Genomic DNA, 15,434 nt, shown 5'->3' on the forward strand with positions numbered 1-15,434 from the left:
GGGCGCCCCATCTGGGGTTCCCACCTCCTGGCTTGGGGGCCAAGTCACCCAAGGGGGAGATCCCATCTGCCCTGGCCGCTGCCCCCCCCCCCTAGGGGAAACCCTAGGGCGCCTCCCCTTGCCCTTGCCCCTATATATAGTGGAGGTTTTGGGTCTGCACAACACACGAGTCTCTCTCTCCCAAGGCGCAGCCCTACCTCTCTCCCTCCTCGTATCTCGTAGTGCTTGGCGAAGCCCTGCTGGAGTACCGCGCTCCTGCACCACCACCACGCCGTCGTGCTGCTGCTGGACGGAGTCTTCCCCAACCTCTCCCTCTCTCCTTGCTTGATCAAGGGATGGGAGACGTCATCGGGCTGCATGTGTGTTGAACACGGAGGCGCCGTTGTTCGGCGCTTAGATCGGAATCGACCGCGATCTGAATCGCTACGAGTACAACTACCTCATCCGCGTTCTAGTAACGCTTCCGCTTAGCGATCTGCAAGGGTATGTAGATGCACTCCCCTTTCCCTCGTTGCTAGATTACTCCATAGATTGATCTTGGTGATGCGTAGAAAATTTTAAATTTCTGCTACGATCCCCAATAGTGGTATCAGAGCTAGGTCTATGCGTAGATTCTATGCACGAGTAGAACACAAAGTAGTTGTGGGCGATGATTTGTTCAATTTGCTTGCCATTACTAGTCTTATCTTGATTCGGCGGCATTTTGGGATGAAGCGGCCCGGACCAACCTTACACGTACACTTACGTGAGACAGGTTCCACCGACTGACATGCACTTGATGCATAAGGTGGCTGGTGGGTGTCTGTCTCTCCCACTTTAGTCGGATCGGATTCGATGAAAAGGGTCCTTATGAAGGGTAAATAGCAATTGGCATATCACCGTTGTGGTTTTGCGTAGGTAAGAAACGTTATTGCTAGAAACCCATAGCAGCCACGTAAAACATGCAACAACAATTAGAGAACGTCTAACTTGTTTTTGCAGGGTATGCTATGTGATGTGATATGGCCAAAAGGATGTGATGAATGATATATGTGATGTATGAGATTGATCATGTTCTTGTAATAGGAATCACGACTTGCATGTCGATAAGTATGACAACCGGCAGGAGACATAGGAGTTGTCTTAATTTATTTATGAACTACGTGTCAATGAAAACGCCATGTAATTACTTTACTTTTTTGCTAACCATTAGCCATAATAGTAGAAGTAGTAGTTGGCGAGGCAACTTCATGAAGACACGATGATGGAGATCATGATGATGGAGATCATGGTGTCATGCCGGTGACGATGGTGTTCATGCCGCGCCTCGAAGATGGAGATCAAAGGCGCAAGATGATATTGGCCATATCATGTCACTTTATGGTTTGCATGTGATGTTTGTCATGTTTACATCTTATTTGCTTAGAACGACGGTAGCATAAATAAGATGACCCCTCGCAATAATTTCAAGAAAGTGTTCCCCCTAACTGTGCACCGTTGCTAAGGTCCGTTGTTCCGAAGCACCACGTGATGATCGGGTGTGATAGGTTCTAACGTTCGCATACAACGGGTGTAAGCCAGATTTACACACGCAATACACTTAGGTTAACTTGACGAGCCTAGCATGTACAGACATTGCCTCGGAACACGGAAAACCGAAAGGTCGAACATGAGTCGTATAGTGGATACGATCAACATGAAGATGTTCACCGATGATGACTAGTCCGTCTCACGTGATGATTGGACACGGCCTAGTTGACTCGGATCATGTATCACTTAGATGACTAGAGGGATGTCTATCTAAGTGGGAGTTCATTGAATAATTTGATTAGATGAACTTAATTATCATGAACATAGTCAAAAGGTCTTTGCAAATTATGTCGTAGCTCATGCTTTGGTTCTACTGTTTTAGATATGTTCCTAGAGAAAATTTAGCTGAGAGTTGACAGTAGCAATTATGCGGACTGGGTCCATGAACTGAGGATTGTCCTCATTGCTGCACAGAAGGGTTATGTCCTTAATGCACCACTCAGTGTGTTGAACCTCGAGCATCGTCTGTAGATGTTGGGAAACATCTGACATACACGTTTTGATGACTACGTGATAGTTCAGTACGTAATACTAACGGTTTAGAATTGTGGCACCAAAGACGTTTTTGAAACGTCGCAGAACATATGAGATGTTCCAAAGACTGAAATTGGAATTTCAGACTAGTGCCCACGTCAAGGGGTATGAGACCTCTGACAAGTTTCTTAAGCCTGCAAACTAAGGGAGAAAAACTCAATCGTTGAGCATGTGCTCAGATTGTCTGAATACTGCAATCGCTTGAATCGAGTGGGAGTTAATCTTCCAGATGAGATAGTGATTGTTCTCCATAGTCACTGCCACCAAGCTATTGGAGCTTCGTGATGAACTATAACATATCAGGGATAGACATGATGATCCTTGAGCAACTCGCGATGTTTGACACCGCGAAAGTAGAAATCAAGTAGGAGCATCAATTGTTGATGGTTAAACCACTAGTTTCAAGAAGGGCAAGGGAAAGAAGGAATACTTCATGAGACGGAAAATCAGTTGCTGCTCTAGTGAAGAAACCCAAGGTTGAACCAAACCCGAGACTAAGTGCTTCTATAATGAGGGGAACGGTCACTGAAGCAGAACTACCCTAGATACTTGGTAGATGAGAAGGCTGGCAAGGTCGACAGAAGTATTTTGGATATACGTCATATTATTCTGTACTTTACTAGTACTCCTAGTAGCACCAGGGTAATAAATATCGGTTCGGTTGCTAAGCGTTAGTAACTCGAAATAAAAGGCTGCGGAGACTAGCTAAAGGTGAGATGACGATATGTGTTGGAAGTGTTTCCAAGGTTGATGTGATCAAAATCGCACTCTCCCTCTACCATCGAGATTGGTGTTAAACCGAAATAATTGTTATTTGGTGTTTGCGTTGAGCATAGACATGATTGGATTATGTTTATCGCCACACGGTTATTCATTTAAGGAGAATAATGGTTACTCTGTTTATTTGAATAATACCTTCAATGGTCTTGCACCTAAAATGAATGGTTTATTGAATCTCGATCGTAGTGATACACATGTTCATGCCAAAAGATATAAGATAGTAATGATAGTACCACGTACTTGTAGCACTGCCATTTGAGTCATGTTGGTATAAAACGCATGAAGAAGCCCCATGTTGATGGATCTTTGAACTCACTCGTTTTTTAAAAGATTGAGACATGCGAACCATGTCTATTGGTAGATATGCATGAAGAAACTCCATGCAGATGGATCATTTGGACTCACTTGATTTTGAATCACTTGCCACATGCAAATCATACCACATGGGCAAGATGACTGAAAGGCCTCGTTTTCAGTAAGATGGAACAAGAAAGCAACTTGTTGGAAGTAATACATTTTGATGTGTGCAGTCCAATGAGTGCCGAGGCACGCAGTGGATATCGTTATGTTCTTACTTCACAGATGATTTGAGTAGATTCTGAGTATATTTACTTGATGAAACACAAGTCTGAATTATTGAAAGGTTTAAGTAATTTCAGAGTGAAGTTAAAGATCATCGTGACAAGATAATAAAATGTCTATGATATGATCATAGAGATGAATATCTGAGTTATGAGTTTGGCACACAATTAAGACATTGTGGAAATTGTTGCACAACTAATACCGCCTGGACCACCATAGTGTGATGGTGTGTCCGAACATCACAACTGCACCCTATTGGATATGGTGCATACCATGATGTCTCTTATCGAATTACCACTATCGTTTATGGGTTAGGCATTAGAGACAACCGCACTCACTTTAAATAGGGCACCACACAATTCCGTTGAGACGAAACCGTATGAACTATGGTTTAGAGAAACCTAAGCTGTCGTTTCTTAAAAGTTTGGGGCTCCGATGCTTATGTGAAAAAGTTTCAGGCTGATAAGCTCGAACCCAAAGCAGATAAATGCATCTTCATAGAATACCCAAAAATAGTTGGGTATACCTCCTATTTCAGATCCGGAAGCAAAAGTGATTGTTTCTAAAAACGGGTCCTTTCTCGAAAAAAGGTTTCTCTCGAAAGAATTGAGTGGGAGGATGGTGGAGACTTGATGAGGTTATTGAACCGTCACTTCAACTAGCGTGTAGCAGGGCACAGGAAGTTGTTCTTGTGGCACCTACACCAATTGAAGTGGAAGCTTATGATAGTGATCATGAAACTTCGGATCAAGTCACTACCAAACCTCATAGGTCGACAAGGGTGCATACTACTTCAGAGTGGTACGTAATCCTGTCTTGGAAGTCATGTTGCTAGACAACAATGAACCTACGAGCTATGGAGAAGTGATGGTGGGCCCAGATTCTGAAGAATGGCTCGAGGCCATAAAATTCGAGAGAGGATCCATGTGTAAAAGAAAGTATAGACTTTGAAAGAACCACTTGATGGTCGTAAGGCTATTGGGTGCAGATGGATTTTAAAAGGAAGACAGACAATGATGGTAAGTGTCACCATTAAGAAAGCTCGACTTGTCGTTAAGATGTTTCCCGACAAGTTCAATGAGTTGACTACGATGAGACTTTCTCACTCGTAGCGATGCTAAGAGTCTGTTGGAATTATGTTAGCAGTTACTGCATTATTTATGAAAGCTTGCAGATAGGATGTAAAAAACATTGTTTCCTCGACATTTTTCTTGAGGAAAGGTTGTATGTGATACAACCAGAAGGTTTTGTCAATCCTGAAAGATGCTGACAAGTATGCAAAGCTCCAGCAATCCTTCTAAGGACTGGAGTAAGCATCTCGGAGTTGGAATGTACGCTTTGATGAGATGATCAAAGATTTTGGGTTTATACAAAGTTTATGAGAAACTTGTATTTCCAAAGAAGTGAGTGGGAGCACTATAGAATTTTTGATGAGTATATGTTGTTAACATATTGTTGATCAGAAATGATGTAGAATTTCTGGAAAGCATGCAGGGTTATTTGAAAAGTGTTTTTCAATGGAAAATCTGGATTAAGCTTCTTGAACATTGAGCATCAAGATCTATAAGGATAGATCAAAAACACTTAATAGTACTTTCAAATGAACACATACCATGACAAGATTTTGAAGGAGTTCAAAATAGATCAGCAAAGAAGGAGTTCTTGGCTGTGTTACAAGGTGTGAGTATTGAGTAAGACTCAAGACCTGACCACGGCAGAAGAGAGAGAAAAGACGAAGGTCGTCCCCTATGCTTTAGACGTAGGCTCTACAGTATGCTATGCTGTGTACCGCACGTGAAGTGTGCCTTGCCATGAGTCAGTCAAGGGGTACAAGAGTGATCCAGGAATGGATCACACGACAGCGGTTGAACTTATCCTTAGTAACTAGAGGACTAAGGAATTTTCTCGATTATGGAGGTGGTAAAAGAGTTCGTCGTAAAGGGTTACGTCGATGCAAACTTTGACACTAATCCGGATGACTCTGACTAGTAAACCGGATTCGTATAGTAGAACATTTATTTGGAATAGCTCCAAGTAGCGTGTGGTAGCTGCATCTACAAGATGACAGAGATTTGTAAAGCACACATGGATCTGAAAGGTTCAGACTCATTGACTAATAAACCTCTCTCACAAGCAAGATATGAACAAACCCCATGGGTGTTGGATTCATTGCAATCACATAGTGATGTGAACTAGATTGTTGACTCTAGTGCAAGTGGGAGACTATTTGAAATATTCCCTAGAGGCAATAATAAAATGGTTATTATTGTATTTCCTTGTTCATGATAATTGTCTATTGTTCATGCTATAATTGTATTAAACAGAAACCGTAATACATGTGTGAATACATAGACCACAACATGTCCCTAGTAAGCCTCTAGTTGACTAGCTCGTTGATCAATAGATGGTCATGGTTTCCTGACCATGGACATTGGATGTCATTGATAACGAGATCACATCATTAGGAGAATGATGTGATGGACAAGACCCAATCCTAAGCCTAGCACAAGATCGTATAGTTCGTTTACTAAAGCTTTTCTAATGTCAAGTATCATTTCCTTAGACCATGAGATTGTGCAACTCCCGGATACCGTAGGAATGCTTTGGGTGTACCAAACGCCACAACGTAACTGGGTGGCTATAAAGGTGCACTACGGGTATCTCCGAAAGTGTCTGTTGGGTTGGCACGAATCGAGACTGGGATTTTTCACTCCGTGTAAATGGGGAGGTATCTCTGGGCCCACTCGGTAGGACATCATCATAATGTGCACAATGTGACCAAGGAGTTGATCACGGGATGATGTGTTACGGAACGAGTAAAGAGACTTGCCGGTAATGAGATTGAACAAGGTATTGGGATACCAACGATCGAATCTCGGGCAAGTACTATACCGGTAGACAAAGGGAATTGTATACGAGATTGACTGAATCCTTGACATCGTGGTTCATCCGATGAGATCATCGTGGAATATGTGGGATCCAACATGGGTATCCAGATCCCGCTGTTGGTTATTGACCAGAGAGATGTCTCGGTCATGTCTGCATTATTCCCGAGCCCGTAGGGTCTACACACTTAAGGTTCGATGACGCTAGGGTTATAGGGAAAGTATGTATGCGGTTACCGAATGTTGTTCGGAGTCCCGGATGAGATCCCGGATGCCACGAGGAGTTCCGGAATGGTCCGGAGGTGAAGATTGATATATTGGACGAAGGGTTTTGGAGCCAGAAGTGGTCCGGAGGTACCGGGTGATGACCAGCATGACCGAAAGGTGTTTCGGGAGCCCCGTCAAGTGTTGGGGGGCTTCATGGGCCAAGGGAAGGGGGAAAACCAGCCCACTAAGGGGTTGTGCGCCACCCTCACCTATTCCCACGTGACCAGGGGGTTTGGAGCGCCCCATCTAGGGTTCCCACCTCCTGGCTTGGGGGCCAAGTCACCCAAGGGGGAGATCCCATCTGCCCTGGCCGCCCCCCCTAGGGGAAACCCTAGGGCGCCTCCCCTTGCCCTTGCCCCTATATATAGTGGAGGTTTTGGGGCTGCACAACACACGAGTCTTTCTCTCCCAAGGCGCAGCCCTACCTCTCTCCCTCCTCGTATTTCGTAGTGCTTGGCAAAGCCTTGCTGGAGTACCGCGCTCCTGCACCACCACCACGCCGTCGTGCTGCTGCTGGACGGAGTCTTCCCCAACCTCTCCCTCTCTTCTTGCTGGATCAAGGCATGGGAGACGTCACCGGGCTGCACGTGTGTTGAACACGGAGGCGCCGTTGTTCGGCGCTTAGATCGGAATCGACCGCGATCTGAATCGCTACGAGTACAACTACCTCATCCGCGTTCTAGCTAGTAACGCTTCCGCTTAGTGATCTACAAGGGTATGTAGATGCACTCCCCTTCCCCTCGTTGCTAGATTACTCCATAGATTGATCTTGGTGATGCGTAGAAAATTTTAAATTTCTGCTACGATCCCCAACAATTATTTGAACCAAACGGTTCTTATTCTAAAAGCTGCCACCCGTATTGGTCAACCCTCTGACTCGCCACCAGGACATCAGCGGCTCCGGCTCAGCCTCGCCTGCAGCCCCGCGCGTTGCTGCAGCACCCCCTGCTCGGCCTCGGAGCTCCGCCTCACCTCGCTCTTCTTTCTCTCAGAAAAGCGATTTAGGGAAATTGCAAACTCAGACAAGATATACATATAACCATCATGAGCATATATATATATATATATATATATATATATATATATATATAGCCCCTATGGCACACACTCCGACCTTCAAAGAGAAACACGCTTGCTACGCGGACGGGCCTACATCATGGAGAGCCTTCTAACACCGACCAGAGGTACCATTGTTGCCATAGAGGGCAATGAACATGGTCTGGGGTCGACGCCATCATGAAATAGGAAAGAAGGGCTATCAAAACATGGAGGGCTCCCCTTGAACCACACGGATGCGATTCCAGAGCTGAAGGGAGCTGACGAACACCAATCATGAAGGTGAAGCCACATGCGTGGACCTCCCCTTAATTAGCTGTGCACCACACATCAACCGGCTCCATACAACCGTTCACCAGAAGAAGAACGTTTGCAACCCGCATGCTGTCTATAGTTTAGGACGTACACAACCGTTAGATCTTGCATAAAAGACCATATACCCTGTTTTCATTATAGTACTGTTTGCAACTTTGGAGATTACATGATGAAGAAGGTATTTTACAATCTTGGAGGTAGAGGGTCCGGTTACTCACCTCTGGACCTGAGCCCGCCCCAGGTACATATTCCCTCTAGTGATCTAAACGCTTATATATATTTTTACGGAAGGAAGTAGTGCAAATTACTTTGTGAAATCAAACGGCTCTTATTCTGCCATGCATGCATGCGTATTTACATGTTGTGCATGTATACTACTTAACACTGTAACACGTAGATATACGATGCGAAGATGCATGTTACGTCAGCTGTTGATGACCCTGCAGTTGCGCCTGATCTGGGTGGGGGTTCCGCTGGGCGGGGTGAGGCTCGCCATCTTAATCATGGCCGTCACCAAGTCGGAGGCAAACAACGCCGGGTTGGCGGCGTACTGGCGCACCAGCGTATCCTGAGAGCCGCCGTTGAAGAGCACCTGGTCGGAGTTGAGCAGGCCGCGCTTGGCCACCAGGTTGCGATAGTAGGCGTTGTCGAAGAGGAGCGGCGTCTGCACGTCTAATGGCGCGAGGTTGGTGTCGCCGTTAGGGGCCTGGGCGGGGCAGGCGCCCTTGCGCAGCGCGGCGAACGCCGGGTCGATGTTGGTGCCGTTGTAGATGTGGTCGCGGAAGTTGAGGCACTGCGAGAAGCCGATGGTGTGGGTGCCGGAGAGCGCCGTGAGGTCCCGCGGGCTCAGCTGCTTCTTGGCGAACGCGGCGATGAGCTGGTCCAGGTTTAAGCTGGGCCCTGGGAGGTCGCTGTTCGCCTGAGTCAGGCTGGCCGTCGTCGAGTCCCGGTGGCCGAGCGGCACCGCCCAGCTGGGCCCGCCTAGCTGCAGGAACCCGAACGTGCAGTCTACGTAGTCAGCAACCCGAACGTGCAGCCTACGTACCCACTGTCATTGATCGTATTGTATTGTACGCACCAGAAAGACGCCGTCCCGTGCTGCGAGGGCGGTGATGTCGGCGCAGGATACGACGCCAGGGCAGGCCAGCTCCACGTTCCTCTTGATCTGGTCGATCACCTCGTAGCCCCGCACCGAGTTCACGTTCGGAAAGGCAGTCTTCTCGCCCACGAAGCTACCCACGTCATCCAAGAGAATGGACCCGTCGCAGCCCTATACATATAACAAAATTCCACCGTTAATCCTGACCTTCTCCGTGAAAAGAAAATAAATTCTATACGATTATACATCAATCGGCATAACTATGTTTGCTTTAAGGGTTTATAGTTGACTTACTTGAACAAAGCAGTCATGGAAGTGGAGCCTGAGGAGGGACGCGCCCATTCGGCGCTCGGCGAGGAGAGCCTTGATCATGATGGCGCGCACGGTGAGCTCAAGCGTCGGGCAGCTCTTCGCGTAGAACGACGGCGAGAGCTGCCCATAGGCCGCCGAGGAGAGGAGGAAGAGGGCAAGCACGCAGTGCCATGTCCGGCAGCTGGAGCACAAAGCCATGGCTCACAATGTGTATACGTACGTAGGTTCAGTGTGTTTTTCACTGTAAGCTCAGTGGCTTTGCTTAACTGTGGCGGGCACGAGCCATCTATTTATAATACTGCTGTTCTTTCCATTGCATGAGATGCATGCAGAATGGCCAAAAGGCCGCTAGGGTTGTGGAAAAGTATGACAAGTTGCACGTGGTTTCTTTCTCTGGTTGACTAAGTGCGACGCGCCGACGCATCTTAAAGGTAGGTGCCAAAAACTGATTCATCTTTGTTCACATGTCATTAGCAGATAGCATTTCGAGTATATATATAAATAATCATATATAAAAAAGTTGGTGTGTGGTCATAGATCTCTATGGATAAAGATCATATTCCTAGCTAATTGAAATTATGTCTTGCCATGTCCCATGCTCCGTGGGGTTGTTTCATGAATTTCTTTTTAATGACATCTTAATCTGATTAGATTAGCGTTATGATCATAAATAAATACACATTGAATTGGCGATGGGACATGGCAGCGGAGAAGGATGTAAGCCCTGATGTGAGTAAACCCATGGCGCTGCTTTAGTTAAGGTCTAATTTTCTAGCTCCAACTGGCATCCGCTTTCCCAGTTTCCTATATCGTGTTGGTCAGTGGCGGAGCCAGGATTGGCCGACGCCCCAGGCGAGAAACTAAGGGTCTAAAAATAATGCCCCCCCCCCCCCCCCCCACTCCCTAAAATATACAGTTTCAAAGTTGCAAATCGGTGCATTTAGGCATTTTTTTAAATTAGCTCGTTTAATAACAAATGCAAAATGTGAATTACTAAACCGGATTCCACATTTATGTTCTCTGCAGAACTACAAAATTAAGGAATACAATATGAAAAAGGAAAAGCATTAAGAATTAATGATCTTTTCTTAATCAAGCATCAAACAGTGGCAATTAGCAAGAGAAATTCCCCGCAAAAGAAAACTAGCAAGAAAAATTGGGGTTTGAAAACAGTGGCTAGCAAGAGAAATCTCTTCATCAACTATCCTAACATGGGCTCCGTACGCTACGTCAAAACATCTTCCTTTTCTGGTCAAAAAAGACTCGTACGCTATGTACCAGCAGCACAGGCCCTTCTGTCTTTTTTGTTTTCGTTCACTTTTTTGTTATTGGGCTGGCTAATGGCCCAGCAACTGGGGTATGAAGTGGGCTACGCCCCAGGCCAGTTTTTCTCTCTATATATAGGCTGGGAAATTTGTCACGCCCCAGGCCACTGCCTGGGCTGCCTGGGGCCCAGATCCGCCCATGGTGTTGGTAATAGGCCTTTGGACAAACGCTTACCGCCCTTTGGATAAATGAAATTGCAAAACAAGCGCCTGCCTTGGTATTTTTTTAAAAAGAATGTTGATTTTAAAAACTATAGCTCCAATTCCTAATATAAACAGTCATGCATGTTTTTTTTAATTCAGAAACATAAGGATTGCTTTGGTTGCAAGCAGGAGTATAGAGCATATCAAAGGGACACGGATTTTTGGCCCTGGGTGCTCCACCCCTTGTATGAACATTAAATTCAAAAAAATATGAGGAAAATTCAAAAAAAATTCTAGGATTTTTTCACGAAATTTCGCATGGAAGTTGATTGGGCACCCATGTTTGATATCCCAAGATTTCAGTTTTTTTTAAAAAAATTCTAGTATATTTTGAATTTGATATTAATATAGGGGGGTGGAGCACCCAGGAGCTCCTGTGCATTTTCCATATCAAAGCAACTTTCTAAAAGAGGGAGAGAAACACCAGACACCCGCAAATCTAGTCACAGCTCCCGCATAGCTCAATTCAAATCAGTGGGTTGAGAACTGACTGCATCACAGGTAAATGTTTGGTGCATTGATTTTTTGTGAGGAATTGTTGGTGCAAACTTAAATTGATTAGATTTTAGCAACCACTTGTTGGTAAACCTTTAGTGCATCTTGACTAACTGGTGAATGAGCGGTGGACTTGTCATTGGCGGACGGACATGCCTGGGATAGTCACCTTCCTCGAGCGGGGATTCTCTTAGGCATACTCCAGATGAATGAATTGTTGGTCTTTTATTTACTTCATCGACAATGACGGGTTCCGGTGACGCTAACCAACTACTATGCATGCCTACATTAGACTATGCGTCTATGATCCACAAGGGTAGTACATTCAACATGTGCTCATCTGCTGACAGCAGGCTCATGTAGGCCAATCGGAGGTGGTGGGAGGAGGTGGGGAGCGGGCATCAGTGACCAAGTGGAGGAGGGGCTACGAAAGGGAATGCCAAGCAACAATCACACACACTTATAAAAGGCGACAGTTCACTATTGACAGGACAATGGTTCGTTGCCATCCATTAGAGGTGAATGAGAATCACCGTTGATGAGGTTGCATACGGCCCGTCAGTGGTTATTAATCCAACCACTCGTGTATAAGTCACCGTTGATGGTCACCACTGATAGGTTGGCCTAGGCCCGTCGGGCATGACCCTACTATTGTATCCTTTTTGTAGTAGTGCATTATATTTCAATACCAAATATAGAACATATATATGCATCGATGGATTATTGAACTTGTCGTGATGTGTTAGACAAATTTGAACAAGAAAGAGGGATAGAGCAGCATGTTAACTATTTGGTGACAAGCTCCAGTATATATTTTACTATAGAACTTTTTTTACATATACCTAGTGATAAACTAGAAATTGATATTGTGATATTTATGGGACTATACACTTAAGGTGTCTCTACCAAGATCTTTAAAGATATACTCAAACATATATACACCGTGTTCACACAAGTATCCGACGAGTCCATTTCACATCACTTTTTACCTTTTGTTTTGCTTTGCAGTCATAGCATTTTCGGGAAAAAAAATATCATTTATGGGTCAAAGTCAAGTTGATTGACGTGATAATTGCCTACCTTATGAGGCGACGATGGAGTGAGATAAAAAGCAACCATGAAGATCTTAGTAATTGAGAGGGAAAACAGACAACATCTCTAATCAAAGGGAGCAGAAAAGCCAAAGATACAAGTATACCAATATCATCGTGCTCCTTTGGAAGTACATGTTATTACAGTTCATGCAATATTTTGTCTTCTATTAATGTTATGCCTTATACTCTTTATGCAAAAATACAAGATGATATTTGTTCTAGTAAACTCCAATCGACTAAGATGGCTATTAAGTTAGTAGATGGGGCATTTAGAGCACAGCATGGTGTTCTTCCATATGTTCATGTCATTTTTGCATTTTAACTATTGCATTTTTCTTGTTGTTATTGAAATATATGAAGATTAATTGTCCTATTATATTTTGGAGACCTTTTTTGTACATTGTAAATGCAAAGATAGACTGGAAAAAGGAAGTGATATCTGTTCGATTCAGAGAAGGGGAGTGGGAATTTTATCTTTCCAAGTTGAGAAATCATCTTATTATAATGAAGAAAATAGTACAAAGGGAAAATTATAGCACAACTTGTAGCCATTTATTTTGGTACTCCGAAAGACGAGTTAGAGAGAAGCCTTACTGAATATGAGCATGATCTTGAAGACTTGAAGAAATAATTGCTTGACCAATATCTTGATGAAGCTCCTCAGTTAGAACCTCCTCGAGGTGAAACTTATAAAGTACCTAAGAAAAGGTAGATGAAGAACTTCCGTTGCCAGATCGACACCATTACCCGAAGTACTTAGGTAAGAATATTTAGACAAAACTAAAGGATTTCTTGTTAATATAAGTGCTAACCTTTCAGAAAGCAAGAAAGACAGGCTCATGAAAACCTTGAAGAGCCATCATAAAACATTCAGATACTCCATGGGTGACCTCAGAGGAATCAGTCCATCCATATGCACCCATAGAATAATCATGGGCGAAGGGACTGAATCAGTAAGGGATTATCTAAGAAAATTAAATCCCAAGATGAAACAGTGGTAAGAAAAGAGGTAATCCGATTGCTTGATGCTGGTGTTATTTTTTCATTATTGAAAGTAAGTGGATAAGCCCATTTCATTGTGTCCTCTTAGGGGGATTTACTGTTGTGCTGAATAAAAATAATGAGCTAATCCTTACCAGGACTATTGTTGGATATCAAATGCGTATTGATTACATGAAATTAAATAAAGAGACACGTAAATATTATTACGGGTTACCATTTATTTACCAAAGGCTTGAGATGCTAACCACACATTCTCATTTCATCTACCTTGATGGATACTCAAGGTTCTCAGAAAATAGCAGTCCATCGAAACAATCAGAGAAGCCAACATTCACATGTCCTTTCGGTATGACTGCAATCTTTGCAACATTCACGCGTTATCATTTATTCACAAGTAGACATTCACTTGTTCTTTCGGTATGCTTATCGTCGGATGCCTTTTGTACTTTGTAATGCACTCACTACTTTTTAGTGATGTATGAATGCTATCGTTGCATGTTTTGTTGAGGAAATAATGGTAATATTTATGGATGCTTTTTTCAATTTACGGGGCTTCATTCAGTAATTGCTTGTATAATCTTGACAAAGTTTTACAAAGACGCGAGGACAGAAACCTTGTCCTTAACTGGGAGAAATGACACTTAATGGTGAATGAAGGCATTGTTCTTGGGCATAGGATCTCCGGTAGAGGAATTGAAGTTGACAAAGCTAAAATAGAAGCTATAGAAAAAAATTGTATCCCCATGTTGTAAAAGGAACACGTAGCTTTCTAGGCCATGCAGGTTTTTGTATTCATTCGAAACTTAATGTTATAAATTATATCCCAGCACAACACAAGTGCAAGCAACTTAATGTTATTCATTATGATAGTCATACTCATAATGAGGTTGAAAAGAATTTTGACATTGAGGACATGGCACTTTATAATTTGATATTTGCTTGTGAAAAATTTGGACTCTATATTTCAGATGTAAAACCTAAAGTCTACATGAATCATCTAAGGATAGACCATAAACTTTGAAACCGTCTACATTACAACCTTGAACTGTCAGAACTGTTCAAGTTTCAACCATGCCCTCGCCTGAAACATGTTTTTGTGAGTTGAAATGGTTTTGACTTGTTGACCACACAATCAGCTGCCTAGCCAGCTGCCACATCACAAAAAATGTGTCCAATTTTTTTAAAAATTTTGGAGAGTCAACTACCATGGTGATTACTCTATGAAAGTTTCAAACTTTTTTGCCAAACAAATTAATAATACAAGCAAAATAACATTCAACTGTTTTCTGGTCAAAATTTTGAACAAAAAATGGAAGCGCCTAGAAAAAATTCAAACATTATGTAAAATCAACACTACCATGTGATCACCCTATTTAAGTTCAACCTCTTTTACTAAAAAAATTAAAAATAGAATCAAATACATATTTAGCCCTATTTTGGGAAGATTTGACTGAAAAAATCAATGTGCCCAGAAAAAATTAACACATCTCTTTAAAATGAACACTACATACTGATCATTTTGGTTAAAAACTTCTCTTGCAAAACAGATTGATAAATACAAATAAAATACATATTCATGCCCTTTTTTGTCAAATTTTCAAAAAGAGGGGATCAATGCGTATTTTTCTTGTATTTTTCAATATGAGTGGAAAAGAGGTTTGAAAATTTCTAGATGAATTACAATGGTAGTGTTGATTTTACCCAAAAAAAGTATTTTTCTGGACACTTCCAAATTTTAACCATAAAATGAAAATTTCCATATAATTTGAAAATTTTCTGCAAAATGAGCACTACCATGCCCTTGTTTCGTCCAAGAAATTTTTGAGAAGTTTTAAACCTTTTAGTCAAACAAATTCGAAAACACGAACAAGAATGCATATTCAGCCCTTGTTTCGTCAAAATTTGACCAAAAACG

General features: G+C 43.1%; 1 protein-coding gene across 1 annotated transcript; it reads right to left on the reverse strand.

The window, feature by feature from the left end:
• Positions 1 to 8,091: 8,091 nt before the first annotated feature.
• On the reverse strand, positions 8,092 to 9,673 carry LOC125517419 (peroxidase 70). Its single transcript, XM_048682614.2, has 3 exons — positions 9,382 to 9,673; positions 9,067 to 9,258; positions 8,092 to 8,973 (listed from the first exon to the last, which is right to left on the reverse strand). Exons 1-3 carry the CDS (start codon positions 9,595 to 9,597, stop codon positions 8,413 to 8,415), a joined length of 969 nt encoding a protein of 322 aa, XP_048538571.2. The 5' UTR covers positions 9,598 to 9,673; the 3' UTR covers positions 8,092 to 8,412.
• Between the last annotated feature and the right edge of the window lie 5,761 nt (positions 9,674 to 15,434).

Source organism: Triticum urartu, chromosome 6A (genome assembly GCF_056163025.1).
Source record: "Triticum urartu cultivar PI428250 chromosome 6A, HENAU_Tu73, whole genome shotgun sequence".
Taxonomy (NCBI): domain Eukaryota; kingdom Viridiplantae; phylum Streptophyta; class Magnoliopsida; order Poales; family Poaceae; genus Triticum; species Triticum urartu.

Excerpts from the sequence above, each read along its gene's own strand:
- LOC125517419 (XM_048682614.2), bottom strand. The coding sequence starts at position 9,597 with ATGGCTTTGTGCTCCAGCTGCCGGACATGGCACTGCGTGCTTGCCCTC. Across the intron at positions 9,259-9,381 it reads TCCATGACTGCTTTGTTCAA|GGCTGCGACGGGTCCATTCT; the intron begins GTAAGTCAACTA and ends TTATATGTATAG. Across the intron at positions 8,974-9,066 it reads CACGGGACGGCGTCTTTCTG|CTAGGCGGGCCCAGCTGGGC; the intron begins GTGCGTACAATA and ends GGGTTCCTGCAG.